The sequence below is a fragment of the Malus sylvestris genome, chromosome 8 (genome assembly GCF_916048215.2).
Source record: "Malus sylvestris chromosome 8, drMalSylv7.2, whole genome shotgun sequence".
Taxonomy (NCBI): Eukaryota; Viridiplantae; Streptophyta; class Magnoliopsida; order Rosales; family Rosaceae; genus Malus; species Malus sylvestris.
Window position 1 is genome coordinate 13,526,820 of NC_062267.1, and position 19,144 is coordinate 13,545,963.

The window sequence follows — 19,144 nt, forward strand, 5'->3', positions numbered from 1 at the left end:
TATAATGATTTTCAGGCCATTCATAGCTCAGGTAAGCCTCGAGAAACCTTTAGAAACTTCATTTCAATTCTAGGGGTTGATATTGATCTCTTGTTTGTGTTTTGAACGTATGGTTTTACACAGAAAACTTAAGAAGAGAAATCTGCACGTTTTTCAGTCAAAGACCGTGACCATTTGGTCACTTTCAACCCATTTTTCCGGTCAACCTCGACCACAGTTGGACTCCTATTAGGTACAAACTTGTTCTCTACATTCCTAACTTCAAAATGGCTTTTGAATCACTGAGTTTGGTTAAGTAACGAGTTAGAAATCAACTCTAGAAGTTAGGAAGAAATTTCCAATTTTCTGAAATCTGCAACTGTGGTCATTTGGCCACTTTCAGGCCAAATTCTTGAATAACACGGACCGTATTCGAACTTTCGGTGAAATGGGATCGATACATCACATTCCTAGCTTTAATTTGGCTTTTGTAGAAGTATTTTTGGTTGAGAATCGAGCTCGTTAGAAGCTTTGAAAGTTGGCCCAAAAATCTGCAAAACTGCAGAAATTCACGAGGAAGGCGAGTACCCCTGTACTTGCAGGCGCGTGTGGCCAATTTGTACAGCCCCTTTAGGCGGTGCATCCGGCCTCCAGCTGACTTGTGATCGACACGTGTGTGTCCGTGACGTCGAGTAGATTGATTTCATATATTTAAACCCTAGGTTTGAGTAAACTATGGGGGTTTTATTTAGGTTTCCGTTATGTGCTTTAATTAATGTTATTTTAGTTATTTCACATATAGGGGAAACTTATCCCGAGGATTTACGAAGCCAAGCTAGGCTCGGGGGCTACGACCCAGCAACGTACTTGTGAGTGGGTAGTTATTTTTATACCTATACATATTTATAGTTTCCATAAATGCGTATTTACTTCACTTTTACGCTTATTTTGCCAAGTATCGTTATAGTGATATTAATTGTGATAAATGCTGCTATATGGTTGGGATATTACTGTCATGACATTCATATATATAATTGTACATGCTCATCTTGCTGCACTGGTGTTAGTACTCACCCTAGGGCTAGGGCCAGTCCTTCATGTGTATGTTCACATCGCACCGTTCGCTCACCTTGGATCCAAGTTAGGTGCCAGTCATGTCGGGTAGATTGTATTAGACAATCCGACTTGTATGTGATCGTGCTTCTGCACCGGCCTTCACGTGATTGTAGCACTAGAGCATATTGATTACACCCAGTCCTGTTTGTGTCAGAAATTATCTGTTCAGACTTGTGTGTGTCAGCTTAGATGGATGAACACTTAGCTATATATGATTATCACATGATTATATTATTGTGGCATTTGATACATCATATCTTGGCATATGTTGGGTTATAACTCTGTTATAGTATTGTTGATTTATCGTTCACATATCTATGTAGTATGTTTTAAGGAAACTATACTTGTTTTACGGCGAGGGGTTAGTATATACAAAGATAAAGGTTTTCTTATAAGCATTGTTTTACTGACCCACTCAACTTTGTTTTTTCGCCCCTCCAGGACCTAGATAGTTGTACTCTTTGTAGCACTCGAGGAATCTCGGCAGTTCTGACATTTCCTTTTTGTTTTAGACGGACGAACTTATCACTGTTATGTAATAAGTGTACTTTAGTTATTTTGACTACTCTTCTGTAGTCTCACTGTCTATTACGCTCTGAATAATTGTAGTGGGTTCACCCCACGATTTGCGCATTCTTTCACTGTTTAGTTCTAATTAGTTTAACTTTATTCACTTTTTACATCACTTACCCTTATGTTTACGTCACCTCACGGTGATGGCCAGCATGCTTCGACCTTTCTAGGTCAGGGTGTGTCAGGAAGACTAGCAAGTAGCAATGTTGCTGCTTTTTAAGTTGTTTATTCCTCTTATTTGGATTTGATGTGGGATATCCATGACTGGTTGTTCAACCCAAAATCTGGGATTGTTGTTTTTATGGTTATAAAAGGTGAAGATTAGAGGAATTTAAATGCTTTAGTTGAAGAAGGAAAACTGTACATATTCATGTATGACCCATATTGCTTCCTCTCTTTTTCACCTATCTGATTCGTTGGGAGTCTGATCTCCACCATTACTAATATCCGTATTTGCTCCATTGTACACACACACACACACACATAGATATATATATATAGTTTCTTATTTCTCTTAATTAGTAGTTTTTTGAAGTAATAATATTGGTGTGTGTGTGTGTGTGTGTGTGTGTGTGTGTGTGTGTGTGTGTGTGTGTGTGTGTGTGGAACTTGGAACCTAGAGTGAGAGTGAGCACCTGTTGTGAAGTGGCCCAACCCAACATTCATTCACAAATCTAGTTTATAAAAATCCTGTTAGAATGTTCCTATTGCTCTCTCATGCCTCTCTTCTCTAAAGAAGAAAAATGTGTTAGACTAAAAGCTAAGCATTTCAATGCTTTTCTGATTGTATCCTAATATCACCAATACCACTACTTCCCTTTCAGCCCTTTCAGTTGTCATTGAATTGCATACCGTTTCGAGATTTATCTCCAAATCCTGCCAGTAGCTTAGTTGCTTGGATTTCTCAGAAATCACTTATGTGATGAACCATATAAAAAGAATCGGTTTAAATAAAAAAAATTGTGAGATAAATTTATCGAATATTGACTCTTTATCAATTGGTATTTTCTATAGGTGGCATGATGGGATAGTCAGATCAGAGTTCCATCGCGCTTGAAGCGGGCTACTTGCAGAGCCATGTTCGTTGTATGATATTCAAGGTTTGATTTTCTGATACAATTGCTATACACATCAACCACAAAAATTATTGGTTTTTGCATTATTTGTTGGGAAATATCCATTCCCCTCTGTGCTTATAATTGTTAATGCAAGGAAAACAAGCAAGTTGGGAAATCTTTTTGAGTTCATTAAAAAAAAATTAAGATTACTAATTTATTTCCCTTATTCCAATGTCAATGCAGCTATGTAAAATTTACTTAACTAATGGAAAGGACCTAGCGTTTGGCTGCGGTAAAGTTTTGGTTAGTAAGTTCTTACTGTGACTCATGTGAATATGTTGCATAGTGGTTTTAGTGTGTGAATTTCATCTTTCAAGCATTACCTAAATTGCTTGAGTGCTTGAGTGCTTCAATGTTTGAATTTGATCTTTCAAACTGTATCTGAATTGCAGTCCATTAGGGAAATTTTTTATTAAAATGTAATGGATGCCTTTGGTTAATAATGCATATCAAGACCTTTGAATCTGTTGATTCAGAAATTTGAACACAGTTGAAGCTCACTCTGTTGTTTTTGCAGTTTGATTAGCAATTATTAATTAGAGTTGCCTTTTTTTTTAAATAAGAGTTTAGGGCCAATTAACAAATCTATTGAGTGATATGAAAGAGTCTAGAAACAAACCTTTTACTAGTTCTTCTTATGTCTGGGGTATAAATTTATGCCCCCATTGTTGCTTGGAGGGCATTCATGTCTTCTCAAGGCGACTTTTTGTACGTTCCCATAGTCTTGGGCCTTCGGCCTTGATTTGTTCTAAATGACGGTCTTATGATCTTCGATTATGAATTTATGTAGTAATAGAGTGCTCTAAGCCATGAGTGCTTGCAGAATAATTTCCTTTTCAATATGCAACCAAATGATGTGTTATAGAAACATTTCCACTTTCTCTCCATATTCTCATAAATTGGAACGTTCCACTACCAGCACAATTCCAATAAATCCCCATTAGCCTTGTCAATATGAGGCCACGACATTAATAGTGAAATCTTTACTCATATTATTTATTGACATAAGTGATACAGTAAGTGATAAATAAGTTGAGATTCCATGTTAGTGATTCAGTGTTCTCAGTTTTCTTTGCCAAACAAAAACCATGAATTGCATGAATACGAAACTGATTATAAATCAATGTGATAGTTCTTATCTATTAAGGCAATTTCATTGCCCTTGGTGTCACAAGAGTGAGCTTTGAGCATGTTTCCTTGCTTTGCAACCTTGAACACATGTTGTGTACGTAGGTTTTCGATCTTTTTCATGTATAATCCCTATTCATATTATCCCTGGCTATTAGTATTCCACCCGTACAATCAAGTGAACCACCAAGGAAAATATATGTTCCCGTCCGATCAAAAGCATCAATATCCAATAGTAATAGATTGTATTCAGTCTCATCCGGTGCACTTGTCTTAAATGGTGCATTCCAACACCATAGCCATTTTGTACATGGATGATGTATAAATGCTACTTGAAATCCGCCACTCTTTTCGAAGTTCCGAAAAGCTGGTTTAAGAATAAAGCTCTTGCCCTGGCAGGCATGCTCGCAGACCACCAATACCGATGGGTTACAAGTTCCAACATGGAGACTGCCCTTTGGTCCCTACGGAACTTACTATACCTGTCGCTGTAGAAGAGCTGTATCTGCTTTGGGGGACCTGTCATCGATCGCGAAGGCGAGGAAGAGAACGACGGCAACAGCGATGGCAGTGAAGAGTTGTCTACGCCTCTAAAAATTTCCCATGTTTTGACCCTCTGAGGAATTTCCCATGTTTTACTGTTGCTCTTGGTTACAACGTCGGATAATGATTGTGCTTTCCCTTTTGGACAAATTCCAACATACGGCGTCAACTGTTGGAGTGGAAAATTTCAGATACTCCAATTTCAGGTACGAATTCCCACATGAAATGCTTAGACTCCAAGTTCCACTCTCCCTGTATGTCTCCAGGTTTCACATTCCATGGAAGTGTTCGATCATGCTTCTTTATTCTGTGAAATTAATTAGGGTTGGAAGATGAAGCTTCTTGGCTCTATTTATGAGGTTGCGACGAACCACCACGATGTAAATCCAATTAATCGATTTCCTTAACAGGATCTGAAACCCAACGACTTGCAAGTCGCCCTTTCGCCGAAATCTCACTGTCAGCTGCGCTTCATTCCACACCTTCATGGTGCCTCGATTTGCCATGAATCCACACCCATTCCCATAACTTTTCTGGGTTGTGTGCAGAAGATCAACGAGAACAGATTGTTTGCAGAAGATCAACTACAAGAAAGGCAGTGCCCCTTTCTGGATTATTCTAGGATATCAATTTTGTTCCTTTTTTTTTTCATTTTATTTACAATTTTTTTCTTAAAACTAGTACGGACATTGTTTTCATAAAATATAATGCATTACTACATAGTCGGTTTTTAGTTCGATTCTACACTAAACGTGCGATTAATTTAACGAGGACAAATTATCTTATTTGACTGAAATAGTCAGTACAGTCCGAATTGCCAAACGAGACTTATTAGTTTTCCAAAGCAAGCAACACAATGAACCCTATTAAAAAAACATTCCATAAAAACATCTAGGGGCCTTATCTAAATCTATCTTTGTTTCCATCAAGCAAAAAAGGTCCAAATTCGCTAAGGTACACAAAAAACTAAAATTACTAATAAAATCAGGTCTACAGAGACCTCTACAAATAAATACGATTGTTTTTTTCTCAAAAATTGATATAAATATGAAGATAAGCAAATATACAAATGTCAGAAACCAAAAAAGAAATATTCAAAAATTTTCCTTTCACAAATATGAAAATATAACATTTTATCCAGCTTAAAGAAAAAATAAGGAGATTATAAATAAAAAATTGAAATTATTCAACTCACGAGGAGATTATAGATTCGAACCCCGTTGACTATCTAGTCTAACAAATTCATCGTTGATAAAAATAAAAAATAAATTTAAAACCTACGAGGGGCAATATTGTCAAGGTACCACTATCAAAGAAGAACAGGGACAGTCCAGTAACTTCGCTCAGCAGAAGCGGCCAGACCCCTTTATATATTTTCTCAGGAGCTTTAGGTATTTTTCGACAGGCCTCACTCTCTCATCTCGTCTCCTCACTTTTCTGTGGCTCTCTGCGTCTCTCAGGTGAACTCACTAGGGTTTCATCACCCCTCTTTTCTCAATTAAAAACCTAATTTTTCCCCATTTATTCGCATTTTTATGCTCCGTACGTGCATGGTTGCTGTAGAAAATTTGGAGTTCTGTTATTTTTTTCGTTAGTTTTGTTGTTGATATGATCATAAATTCATTAGTTGGAAAGTTCGATGAGAAATAAAGTGAAATATGTTTTCAATTTAGTTCGATGATGCAGTTATCATGTTTTGCGCATGCATTTGGGTTTAGGGGTTGTGGAAATTTAGCTAGGGTTTAAGGAGAGCTTGATTTGGTTATTGTTAGGGATTGCTTTTGCATATTCTGATCTGGGTTTGCCTACGAAACGGTTGCATTGGATCGATGATCAGATTTAATCTAACTAGTAACTTGGAACTTAAATATATGTCTGCATGCTTAGATTCCTGCTTCTGTTAAGTGGATTTAGTTGCTGGTTTTGGGTAGAGCCGCAATGGTTTCTATGGTGAAAATGATCGTTTTTCTGACGCTTGAAATACTTATTTACAGTTAGAACGCATCATATTTGTACATGGGGTGATTGAGTAATAGTTGAATAGGTTTTTTTTTTTTTTTTCTTTTTCTTTTTCCGTTTTATCTTTGAATTTATTAGTATCACTGTGGTTGGCTCAGTGAGGTGCAATTAATTCCGTACATCAGTGGTTTGAGTTTTGTTTCTCGAAGACAAACGAATGACGAAGAAGAAGAACCCCTTTGTTTTTATGGATGTGTCCGTTGATGGCGATCCTTATGAAAGAATGGTTTTTGAGGTACTGTTCATGAACACATATATTCAGTCTAGATATTTTCTTTCGGTGTAAACTGTGTAATGAATGATGTGGATTTTCTTGTTCGTCTCAGCTCCTCCTATGTGACAATTCTTGCATTTCCTAATGAGTTAGACCTTTATAATTTTTTTGGTGATTGCTTTACAGCTTTTCTCTGATGTTGCTCCCAAGACTGCAGAAAATTTTCGTGCTCTATGTACAGGTAATATATATCATTTCGTTTAGAACATATTTGTTAACTTTTTATATGGGATTCTGTATCCACCATGATTACATGAATTGCTCTATGGACATGAACAATTCGTATAATCAATTTCTTGTATTGCTTCTGAGATTCCACTTTTGTTCCTTCTTTGGGGATGTTATTATACATTATCATACTAAAATCAGAAGGCTTTCTGTTCTCATAAATTTGTTATTTTATTGAATACTCAGGAGAGCAGGGAATTGGTCCAAAAAGTAGAAAACCACTGCACTACAAAGGGTCCTTTTTCCATCGTATTGTAAAAGGTTATAACGCACAGGTATGCCTCCTCATCTTACTTTTAGATTCGTCTTCCATACAAATTTTTGGTTGAGCATGACTTAGCAGTGGTTTGTCTATCAGTTACCCTTGTTTATGCTGTAGGATACAGGGCTGATGGTCACGACTGCTTTTCTTGTGATATAGTTTTAAGGTTGTACTTACTAAGTTGTATATCCTTGAAATTTACTAGCTTTGTCATGCCCAAACCAATTTTGTATTCACATTTCCTTTATAACTTATAGGGGTTAATGAACGATGTCCATTTTGCAGGGTGGCGATTTTGTGAAAAGAGACGGTAAGTATTATAATTATCTCTTTCCTGCAGCCATTACATTTAATGTGTCATTCCAGCTTGCACATTAAATCTGGGCCAAAATCGATATCACATTCTTGTCTGAATTCATGTTTATCACTAAAAACACTATTTCTTTGAAGATGGACTGAGAAAAAAAGTGTTGATATAAGTTGGTTCAAGTAAACAAGCACAGAATTTCAAGAAATTTTATAAGCATTAAAGTGTTGATTTCGGTTATGCAAGACTTATTTTCAAGCATGATGTTTATAGTAGTGTTTGAACATATAATTACCAAAAATGAGATGGCAGAATGCAGCCTGTTTAAGATAAATGCTGTTATATAAACATTTTCAATTAGGCTTCCATATACCGACAATACAGAGAATTATATTTATGCTGATTAGGAAATTTATATTGGAAACTACAGATGCTGCTTTGTGCTCCTGGGATTCCGAGTCGACCAAATACTCTAGTTTTGGTATAATCATTGGATATCAAGTCCTAAATGTGTTTGCTAGGTTATAACTCTGATTGTTTCTTGTTAACAGTGAAAGAATATGGCTCCATTATGTATGTGCAAATGCCTTTTATCTTATTATCCTGGGCTTATGGTTTAGGATTTAATTAATAAGTCATGTCATTTAAAGGCTCTGGAGAATTAGAAGGGTCTCGCTTTGAGCTAAAAATGAAGTGGCATAGAACTAGGCGGAGAGATAGATAACTAGAATAGGTTGTAAACACAAAAAATTCCAACTCCCTTCCAACACACCCCCACCCCCCAACACAATGTCTTTAGACTTGGACCAGGATCAATCCGTGGTGAGCTGACCTAGAAGCATAAAGGGCATCTTGGCTGCATAGGCAGTATCAGGTGTTTTGATATATTTATTTCTTGAAATTGTTTATGGCTAATCAAACTGAAAACCGCAATTTTAAATTTTCGGTGGAATAATTGATTTGTCTTAATATTAAAAAAAACTACCAATGATGACATTATTTTTGTAATGCTGTATACCCTGGTAATACCAAAGCATGGTGGAAGGTCTCTTTTAACGTGACTTGAGTCTGAGTTTTACTGGTCTTTTATGTTTGTTCTGTAGGCACAGCTGGTGAAAGCATTTATGGTGAGAAGTTTCCAGGTAATAGTGACAACAGTATCTGCATCAATATCTATGTCTGTGCAATATTTCTATAAGCAAAATTACAACTCTTGCTTATCAATAAACTATGGTTATAGCTCTATTCACCCCCTGTCCCTGCTTTTTTAAGTTTGTGATCATGTCTCACTGTCACAAGCTTCCTTGAGTAGGGATTGTAATACTCACTACTCAGGGAACTGTAGTCTATGAACTCGTAGAATTATCTTGAAATTGCGTGTTCTCAGGTCTAGTTAAGTATTAATTCAATGCTATTTAATTTGGGGATGCTTCTGATTATTAATAGTGTTAGTTAACTTTGCTTCAGATGAGTCACCTGTGCTCAAACACTCTGGACCTGGCCTTCTATCTATGCCTGTTGCTGTTCGTGACTCTTTAGGTTCTCATTTCAACATCACTTTTGCAGCTAATCGTAGTCTTGACAGGTATGCTTTCATTTTCATAATTTTTTTTTTTACTTTCTTTTACTATAGACTTGGTTTTGTTTGCTTGTAAATATTCTTACTTTTTGCCATTTAGTAGGCAGTTTTATAAAGTTGTTGGTGACTTATGATTTCCTCAGACTGTTAAAAATCTGATGAGAGGTTGTGGGTTCTTCAGTCTAATTACAGTTGTGTATCATTGTACAGAAAGAATATAGTTTTCGGGAAGCTTGCACAAGGGCATGAGGTCCTGAAAAAGATTGAAAATGCGGGCGATGAAGATGGGAATCCAACTGTATTAGTTAAAGTGATCAATTGTGGCGAATATAACGAAGGTAACAGTTATGGAGAAACTACTTCGGTGTTGTCTTTTAATTTCTCAGCAATATGAAAAAATATTGGTATCTAAGGGTTATCAAAACCCTAACTTTTCCTTTGATACCATGCGTTTTCTTTGTTATTATTTTTATTTATAGTTTGTATGTGCAGAGATAAAGAGAGCAAGTAAAGTGAAAGTTGGGAAGGATGCTTCTTCAGAAGCTAATAGTCATGAACTGAGGCGAAGGGTTAAACACAAAAAATATTCCAAAGATAGAAGGAAGAGGAGGAGAAGGAGATACGATTCATCTGAATCAGACAGTTCCTCAGATTCTGAATCTGAGTCATCTGAGTCAGATAGTGAGTCTGACTCAGATGTGTCCTCATCATCTTATGCTAGTTCTTCAAGTGATGACAGGCATAAGAAAAGAAAGAGATCTTCTAAAAGAGACAAGCATAGACGCGGAAAGAGGCGGGATAAAAGGCGTGACAAAAAGCGAAGGCGGCATGATAAGAAATCTAAGATCAGATCAAAAAGGTTGTATGCTTAATGTTTTATGGTTTCACCCTTATTGTTTTTCACATGAAAATACTTTTTATGTTCTTGCCACTTGAGCAGTATCTCATGTAAGGCTAGTAGTCCTTGCCTTTTTAGTAGTTAACGTCCTCTCCTAATATGTTCTTTTTAATAGGAAACCTTGTTTAGGAAATGGTATAGGTTTTATAAGGACTTAAATTCTCACTTTGCTGATATTTTTTTCTGTTCTCAAGGGCATCACATGGTCATACTGATTCTGAGAGTGAAATTAAAAGTGAAAGTAGCTGTGAAGATGATGGCCTTGACGCCAAAAGGAAGGATCAAAAGTCTAAGAAGGACATCTCTGAAAAATCTGGTACTATAACTAATTTCTTCGGCATTCTTGAGCTGTGGTACATCCGTTATGATAATTGTTCTATCTCACCTTCTAGATGATAGTAGTTTATTTACTCACATGATCTTTCTAGATCAAGATTTTTCTTGTTTACCTTTCCTTTTGCAAATTAGGTTTTTATATTAGGTGGGTGGGGTTGATATTTGTTTTGGAGAAAGTTAGCAAATATAGCATTTGGTGTCTGGGTTTGCTATATCTACGGGTCCTGGGGTTCAGCATTTTATTGATGAATGGGTCAAAGCTATCCTTATCACATATGTGGCCTGCATTTTTCAAGCTTGTTATATTTTTACTTTTGGTGGATTGAACTTGAATATCTGTTTTGTTGTGACATTGGATTGTTAATGTTGAACGTTGTGCTTAATGGAAAATGAATTTAAGCTGAGATGATTCAGGACATTCTTACAATGGGTCAATGCCCCCAAGCCGACCTGTGTCACTGTTTTTCATTGTCTTACTAATTGATTTGTGTTTTGTTCTCATGGTTTTTTGTGATTTCTGCTGTTGGAAACCAACCACTTGTTGCAGGCGAAGGTGATGCTTCAATCTACCTTAAGAAGAGGGAGGAAGCTGAAGTGCTTGTGAAAGACGGTGCATATCCCAAGGAGAATGGAGATCAGCAGAGCAATGGACTTGCAGGTGGTAAATATGACAAAAGTGCAGATAGACAGCCTGACATAGTTGATGATCACCCAGGCAAATCTAGGTCTTCTTTCCATTCTTGTCACCCCTCAGTTATTCTTTATGCTTACCGATTCTTCCAGATCTGGTATTTTATTGAAAGTTGATCAGCAGGAGCCGAAGCTTCAGTCCTAAGAGGGCCATGAGTAAGAGTATGAGTATTAGTCCCAGGAGGAGTCCGACCAAGAGCCCAAGCTTAAGTCGCAAACGGAGTGAGAGCAGGAGTTCGAGTGTTAGTAGAAGCCCTCCTCCTCCCCCTCAAAGGAGCAGGAGCATCAGCAGGAGTCCTGTTAGAAGCGATAGCAGTAGAAGCCCAGCCAGAGATTTCAACAAAAGACCAATGAAGGGCTGGAAGGGTAGGAGTCCAGTGAAAGCCCGGTCTCAAAGAAGCATAAGCAGGAGCCCTGTAAGCAGGAGCCCACCATATGGCAGAAGCCCAGTAAAAGTTCCAAGAAGCATAAGCGGAAGTCCACCTAGAAAACCACCACATAAATCAATTAGCAGAAGCCCTGCCAGAGCTTCAAGCACAAGCAGAAGTCCACCAAGAAAATCATTGCACAAATCAAATAGTAGAAGCCCTGTAAGAGTTTCAAGAAGCAGAAGCCCAGTTATATCTTCTCGAAGGAGAGCAAGCAGAAGCCCTGTAAGAGTCTCAAGAACTAGAAGCCCAGTTAGATCTTCTCGAAGGAGTGCAAGCAGAAGCCCTGTAAGAGTATCAAGAAGCAGAAGCCCAGTTAGATCTTCTCGAAGGAGTGCAAGCAGAAGTTCAGGTAGGTTTCGTTCTAGGAAAACTGCTAGCCGCAGTCCGCTGAGGGCCCCAAGCGGGAATAACCATCGCAGCTATTCAAGGAGTCCTAGCCCAGTAGCGCGTAGGGTAAGGTCGCCTTTATCACCAAATCGGGGGAGGAGCTTGTCAAGAAGTGTTTCACCTGATGCCTCACCAAAGCGCGTTAGAAGAGGGCGGGGTTTCAGTCAGCGGTACTCTTATGCACGGAGGTACAGAACCCCTTCTTTGTCTCCTCCTGTGAGATCTTATCGTTATGGTGGTGGTCGAAGTGATCGTGACAGGTAATTGCAAGTCATTTGTTTTTTTTGCAAGTTCTTTTACTATCGTCTAGTGTAGATCATGTGGTGATTGACTGCGAACTTTGTTTTTGCATTGCAATTGCACATAATGTGCATGCCCAATTTGTGTTTCTAGGTATTCAAGTTATAGAAGGTCCAGATATTCTCCGAGGCGCTATAGAAGCCCACCAAGAAGAACACCTCCTAGGTATGTTTATCACCCTCTTATAAGCTGCTGCTTCATATACTGTGCTGGACTAGCATTCAGGCTGCTTATGTTGAATTGCATGTTGGTGAATTTGTAGAGTCCGAGTTTCCATAAAAGATATAATGGATTTGTGACAAAACTTATTGGGATTTGGCCACGTATCTTTCTTCGTGCCTTATGATTGTGTTTCTCCCTTGGTCATTTTGTTTGTGGTTGGATCATATAGAGACGGGTGATTTCATTTAACTCATATCTGCAGATACAGAAGCAGAAGAAGCAGAAGTCCAGTATCACGCAGCCCTCGTTACCGCAGCCGAAACTATAGTCGTAGCAGTAGCCCCATCAGGAGCCGTAGCCCAGTGCGAAGTCGTAGCCCCATTCAGAGCCGCAGTCGTTCTCCAGTGGAGGTGGGTAGATCACACGTCTCTCCTCGGGTTGAGAGGGCAAGATCTTCATCAAGAAGCAGAAGCCCATCAAGGTCGAGATCAAGGTCCTCATTGGATTCCAGATCCCCAATTCGGACGGGCAAAAGCAGGTCCAGGTCATCGTCAGGAAGCCCAAAAGGGAAGAAGGGCCTGGTTTCGTACGATGATGTTTCCCCTTAGTCGAGTGTAAAATGATGACATCGTAGTAGCAACGGAGATGTTTTGATCCACTTTTGATGGAGTTGGCCATTGATAGATTTTACCGGTGTTGAGAAATGAGTATTACTTGGGGTACTTTGAGGGACGTGATATCGTTGAAGCTGTTTTAATTGTAGGTGGATTTCACCCGTGAGGATTGTGGATCTTGTGCTGCTAGATCATCATATTTCTGTGCCTCATTAATTCGAGTTCGTATGATTTGTTTTACTTTCGAAAGTGCTTTTCATAATTGGCTTTTTCAGGTTTTGCTGTACTTTGGAATGTGCTTTTTTCATAATTGGCTTTTTCAGGTTTTGAGGGTTTCTAGTCTCGGGGGTTTGGTCGTTATTTATTACTTTGAAAAATATGAATTTGGCATATCGGTGCTTAGAAAATTTGATGGAAATGCAAATTTAAGATTGAAGTATGTTTACTGTTTACTCCGTTATTCGATGTTCGACCCAGAAGCATTTCTGAGTCCTCTCACTCCATTTGGTAGATTTGACTTATTTATTTATTTATTTTATGTTTTTTGTTTTGTTTTTTGTTTTTTGTTTTTTTGTAATTGATGTCATTTAATAGAATCACCATATGATCGTCAAAATTATGATTGTACTGAATACATGTAGGTATTGTAGACTAATCTCATAATCCTTAATCTAATCAAAATAGATATTGAAGACAAGAATTAAACATTGAAGATATAATAACTTATAATAACTAGTTTGAATGAACCAAACACTGCCTAGCCTGTTTTCCAAAAAAACACTGCCCAACCTTAGCTTAGTATCCAACAAAAATACTTTTTAGCTCAGTGGTAAACTGGTAATTACAAGTTTTACCCGATACAAAATGTTAATAACTGACCCGACCCGACAAACCAAATTTCCATAAATAGCGGCAAATCCTCAGTTGTTGAGTTTCTCAGTGACTCGCGCGTACAAAATTTGGCAATCGCACCCCCGCACTCGGCAGAGGAGAAATAGTCAAAAACCACCAACAAATACGACGCACCGCGAAAATGTGGAGGCGCGTGGCATCTACTTCCTCTGCTCAGCTCCAAAACATCGCCGCCTCAGCCTCACGCAGATCCTCGTCTCTCAATCACACCCGTAGGTTCGTAATCTCCTCGGCGTCTTCCCCTTCGTCTACGCCGTTGCCCAAGTCCGCTCCTCCCGCCGCTCCCCACATTGCCTCCGCTTCCACCTCCCGTGCGTTTCCAGTTCCTTGGGTTTTTTATACGTTGTTCTGATCTCGATTAGGTTGTTGCTTTCTGTTTGGTTCCCGGGAAAACGTAGGCACGTTAAGAATTCTCTGATCTCGCGAAATGAGAAGGCGGATTACCCGCTAATGGTTGTGATTAATTTGTTGCTCAAAATTTGAAACTTTGAGCGGTCTCAAGAATTGGAGATTTGATATATAATGCGTTTGATTTATATTCTTTTTGTGGTGTATGAAGCTCTGAAGAAAAACCCTCAGGAAGCTAATCCGACTGCTACCGGTCACGAGCTTGAGGAACTTGCTGCCGAGCTTGAGGTTGATAATTACGATTGCTGGGTTGTGATTTGTATCGAACTCTATAAAGATACGAGAGTTTTGCTTAATTACTGGCTAATCTCATTATATGCAGGGAAGGGACGTTCTTGAAATCAATTATCCTGTTGGTCCTTTCGGTACCAAGGTAGTCCTTCTATTTCATCTCTTGGATTTCATTTTTGTTATAGTTAGTCGGTATATAGGAAGGATCTTCGAGAGTTTCTGACTTGTTCTTGCTGCATCATTCGCAAGTATACATGATAAATGTGGTTTGCACCATGATTGCAAGTTTAATGTTGCCAGATTTTGTGTTTCACCGTTCTACGCCATCACTTGCCATGGCCATCTCGCTTACCAAAAGTAGTACTAATCGTCTTAATCTTCCTTCAACCGCCAAAGAGCGATGGATCGATGGTTTCCTGGTTGTTCTTGAAGTTCCTAATAATTGCGGGATCCTGTCTTTTCATTGAAGGAATAAAAACTTTTGCTTATCAATATCAAATCTCTTCCTGCACTCTGCCTCTCATTTCCTTATGTACACGTCAAATGGATGTGAAAGTGTGTAAATCTGTGCACGACATCTTCCGTTTAACTGGAAATATGTGGTCGTCTTCAATCAACTTTCTCATGTAACTAATCTTACCGTACTTTCTATGTCATAGGAAGCACCTGCGATCGTCAAGTCTGTCTATGACAAAAGAATAGTCGGATGCCCTGGTATTGAGGGAGGAGGTAAAGTTCTCCATTTAGATGCATAATTTTTTTTCATGCTGGTCAAATCAAGTCATTCCAAAGGTACGGTTAACTGTAATTTCTGAACATTTATGTTTGCAGATGATGAGCATGATGTCGTGTGGTTTTGGCTGGAGAAAGGAAAGCCATACGAATGCCCCGTCTGTACCCAAGTTTTTAAGGTGACTTGCTGAGTCTGACTATTTCCTTTTTCCTTTTATCCCTCTTCGTGTCCAAAGTCTTTTCTTTCTTTCTCTATACATCGTAGTATATAGATGAACTGGTGCTTGAATAAATTGACTGATCCAATTTGTGATAAACTTTTAACAGCTGCAAGTGGTTGGCAAAGGAGGTCCTCCAGATGGTCACCATTGATCTGGCTGACAGGTTTCTTGCGCAAATAAAAATTTGATTTACATGATTTTTTGTTTTTTTTGGGGGTGGGGGGGGGGGGGGGGGGGGCAGTCTTTTATACTGTGTAGCTTCAATAATTATTTTCTGGTTTGTTTTTCGGTGATCCGTCGTTCTTAAGAGATTGTGTTCGACTTTTCTGTCGGTGATAATTTTGGTTTCATGGTCAGTTCATTAGAACTGGATTCGTTTGAGTGGCTGATAATTTTGAATTGTGTACGAAGATCAAAATGATTGAGTAGATTGTTTTAAAATAAAAATTAATGACTACGTGTTAATCGTAATACATCTCATAATCTTGTCTTTGTATTTAGCTATTCGAGGATGCTGTTGTGTGTTATCAAAATCCAACATTAACAGTTTAGAAACTTGTGTTGCTCCAATCGTTTTCTTCTTTTCTCTTATTTCATACTGGGAAGTGATCACTGCACGCCGCTTTCTTCCCCTTACTTATTTTTTATCTTTGCGTTCAATAAATCAAATAATAATCAATGAGCAAAAGTAAACATGGGTGTGAAGGGGAAAAAGGGTGTGCAGAGATCATTTCATTGTACTGAATGGTATTTTGATGTCAAAGACAATAAAAAGAGGGGTAAAATGGATACAATTTGTGGATTTTAATGTCTCTGGCCTTTGGAATATGCTCCAAAACTGCTACTTATGGGACCCCAAGACCAAAGAGTTTTGGAGGTTAATCCAAAGAATTTGATGCAACTAAGCATTGGAATCATCTAATTTTTGTCTCAAGGCTCAATTGTGTGTGATCATTTTTCATGGTAATTGTATGCAAAGCTTCAACCCTGAAGACTGCTTAAGCATGCCTGCCCCTGCTCTGAAACCAGTACTCCCAACAATGTCAGCTCCTTGGATACGTGAGGCAATTAGGCAGTGCTTCTCGGAGACTCAGTCTGACTCTCCTGAAGTGCAGCTGAAGGCTCTTCACACTTTAGTTTCCATCACCAAGGTGAGTTCCCAAAACAGGAACTTGGTTGCACAGACAGAAGGAGCCATCCCAGCCTTACTTGCCCTCTCGAAATCTTCAGCATTCAGATTCTCTCGTTGTCTGTCCTCTTCAACCTGTCCCTGAACCCTGATCTGAAGCAATCTCTGCTTTACCACCTGAATTCGATAATTGCCTCCATGACTTCGACGGAGTCCGGCAGAGTAGCTTCCTCTCTGGTTTGTAGTTTGGCAATGCTTGACAAGAACAAGGCCAAATTTGGCGTAGCAGGTACCATCCAGTTACTAGTCAAGGCCATTTCCGGGTCTGGCAGTCCTGCTGCTCATCACCTCCTCAGCTCTCTAGCTGAGCTTGTTCAGTTCCACGGGAACTGCGCTTTGGCAGTGAAAGAAGGAGCTGTTGAAGCGCTCATCCAAGTGGTGGGGAGAAGTGACGGCGAGGATCTGGCCGGAACTTCTCTCCTGTTTCTTGGCCTTCTTGCTAGGTTTGATGAAGGGCTGAATGCTTTGCGCAAAACTGACCAGATTGTGAGCTCAATGGTACAAGTGTTCAAAGGGAGGTGCATGCTGAGTAAGGAAGGTGCAGCTGAAATCATGCTGCTCCTGTTTGATGAAAGTGAGGGCTGCGTAAGAGACGCTTTGAGGCTGCCGGACTTCTCAACTTTGGTGGCTGATGTTTCGGTTAGAGGGTCGGGGAGAGCACGAGAGAAGGCGGCGTTGCTGATGAAGAAGATCATGGAGGCTGACTTGGATTCTTATGTGGATGGGAACTCCATGTTTTCTGAGTGGTAACTGGTTGTAGAGAGTTCAGGACTAGGTGTAGCCAAGTTGGCTACAACACTGTAATTGTAGTTAAATAAGATTATTGAAATATTATTCGAATAAAAAAAAAGTTAAGATATTAAAATGTAATTTTGGTCTTAACTCATCTTAGTCAAAACTCCGGCCATGCTTATAAATGTACGCCGTCACCATATGGGCTGTACAGTTGTAATAGATTAGTTCTAGATTTTTAGTGTGTCGTAGTTTCTAGATTCAAGTATTGAAGACATGCACATCAAGGCATATATTGGACGATCATATTTCGTAAATAGTAGCATGTAGAATCACATCATTGCATATCATTCAGATTGTGAGATCAGTTTAAATGCCTAGTTTTAGCAAATAAAATCAATTTTATTTAGATTTTTTAAATATATAATTCTAATTTCCTTTCTTCTAGGTTGTTGGTTTCGTAGGAAATCAATTAATTTTAGGGTAATGAGGAAGACCAGATTTTTTAAACTAAATTTGTAAACTAAATGATGTGGTTGTAGATGATTAATATTTTTTTTTTGGTCGAAATGTGGTTGTAGATGATTGGATTATTAATTAAGTGTTGATTAACATGTTTGTTTTTTATTAGTGAAATATAATTTAGTTTGCAAATTCGATTAATTAAATCAAGACTAAATCTTTTCAAAAAGTTGTCGTATGTTTGGGTCATTTCAATTAAGGCTTGTTTCTTAGCCATATTGCCCTAGGCATTTTATCATGTTAGGGTTTTAGGGCTGAAGGCTTCTATATCTCTTGGCAGAAAAGATTATATTCATATTACCGAAATAAGACTTGAGCGTAAAATGTTTTAAAGGAAAGTTCTTGAGTGTTAGGTTAGAAGAGTGATCTTAGTGAAACTCTTCATGCATTGCATATCATTCCATTATATCATATCGTTCATCTTTATGACGGAGTTGTGTGCAACCTTTTTGTTTGTGAGGAGGACCTATTGAGTGCGCTGTGTTCATCCAAAAGAGAGCTAGGGAAGGACAGTGTGCTACACGAACAAAAGTACAAGAGAGAACTTCCAAGTGTAGTGTCTACCTTTTTGAGTCTTGTAAAAGTTCTTATTTCTTAATTAGTGGATTTTTTAACCGGCTAGTGCCATGGATTTTTCTCATTGTGTATTAGAAATATCGTGTGTCATTTGTTCTTTTTAATTAAGGTTGTTTATTTGTTGGATTTAGATTCTACGATCTATCCACATTTTCACAGGTGATATGTTGGTAGAACTTTTAATCCACATTTTCACAGGTGATATGTTGGTAGAACTTTTAATCGGAGAGTTTTAATCCAGACACCTGATTTTTGAATTTTTTAGACTAAACATGTATACATTTTTAAGATTTGATTAAACTTTTATTCTACAATTTTTGTGCCACATGTATGATAACTAACTTTCTTTTTGTACCAAAAATTACAAGATATGCCACTCCCATAATTTAGGAATTTTTCATCACAAAAAAGAGAGGCTTGATTGGATTAATAGTCTGCGTAGTGATAGGATAATCCAAAGATAGCCCTTGTAGTAAAAAAAATTTAGGATTTAAACCCTTGTGATAAAGTTTGTTAGGATTTAAACCCAAAATTAAAAATTTTGTCAACTCTTTGTTAATTATTAGCACATGAAGCTCACCTATGAGGCTAAAAAGATAAAGTTGGCCTCGCATGTAAGTCTCACGTGCTAACAATTAATGAAGAGTTTCGTTTTATCCTCATATGTGTGCTCACCT

The 19,144-nt window shown here is 38.3% G+C and overlaps 2 protein-coding genes across 8 annotated transcripts; both read left to right on the plus strand.

Moving 5' to 3' along the window:
- The first annotated feature begins 5,798 nt into the window (after window positions 1–5,798).
- On the plus strand, window positions 5,799–13,184 carry LOC126631128 (peptidyl-prolyl cis-trans isomerase CYP95-like). Of its 7 annotated transcripts, none has more exons than XM_050301284.1 (15): window positions 5,799–5,917; window positions 6,575–6,711; window positions 6,877–6,931; window positions 7,165–7,253; window positions 7,526–7,550; window positions 7,978–8,028; window positions 8,651–8,689; window positions 9,015–9,132; window positions 9,337–9,464; window positions 9,619–9,985; window positions 10,219–10,340; window positions 10,908–11,085; window positions 11,175–12,128; window positions 12,262–12,333; window positions 12,593–13,184. In XM_050301284.1, the coding sequence occupies exons 2-15, from the start codon at window positions 6,634–6,636 to the stop codon at window positions 12,936–12,938; spliced, it is 2,622 nt and encodes an 873-aa protein (XP_050157241.1). In that variant the 5' UTR covers window positions 5,799–5,917; window positions 6,575–6,633; the 3' UTR covers window positions 12,939–13,184. The 7 variants fall into 7 exon arrangements, with proteins under 7 accessions (XP_050157241.1, XP_050157243.1, XP_050157245.1 ...); XM_050301286.1 differs by having other exon boundaries at window positions 5,870–5,917; window positions 6,626–6,711; XM_050301285.1 differs by having other exon boundaries at window positions 5,873–5,917; window positions 6,602–6,711.
- Window positions 13,185–13,866: 682 nt separating this feature from the next.
- On the plus strand, window positions 13,867–15,921 carry LOC126631134 (cytochrome c oxidase subunit 5b-2, mitochondrial-like). The gene is made up of 6 exons (XM_050301299.1): window positions 13,867–14,167; window positions 14,416–14,492; window positions 14,587–14,637; window positions 15,155–15,224; window positions 15,327–15,406; window positions 15,555–15,921. Exons 1-6 carry the CDS (start codon window positions 13,978–13,980, stop codon window positions 15,597–15,599), a joined length of 513 nt encoding a protein of 170 aa, XP_050157256.1. The 5' UTR covers window positions 13,867–13,977; the 3' UTR covers window positions 15,600–15,921.
- The last annotated feature ends 3,223 nt before the right edge of the window (window positions 15,922–19,144 follow it).

Excerpts from the sequence above, each read along its gene's own strand:
- LOC126631128 (XM_050301284.1), top strand. The coding sequence starts at position 6,634 with ATGACGAAGAAGAAGAACCCCTTTGTTTTTATGGATGTGTCCGTTGAT. Across the intron at positions 6,712-6,876 it reads ATGAAAGAATGGTTTTTGAG|CTTTTCTCTGATGTTGCTCC; the intron begins GTACTGTTCATG and ends ATTGCTTTACAG. Across the intron at positions 8,690-9,014 it reads TTATGGTGAGAAGTTTCCAG|ATGAGTCACCTGTGCTCAAA; the intron begins GTAATAGTGACA and ends ACTTTGCTTCAG.
- LOC126631134 (XM_050301299.1), top strand. The coding sequence starts at position 13,978 with ATGTGGAGGCGCGTGGCATCTACTTCCTCTGCTCAGCTCCAAAACATC. Across the intron at positions 14,168-14,415 it reads TGCCTCCGCTTCCACCTCCC|CTCTGAAGAAAAACCCTCAG; the intron begins GTGCGTTTCCAG and ends TGGTGTATGAAG. Across the intron at positions 15,407-15,554 it reads TCTGTACCCAAGTTTTTAAG|CTGCAAGTGGTTGGCAAAGG; the intron begins GTGACTTGCTGA and ends AACTTTTAACAG.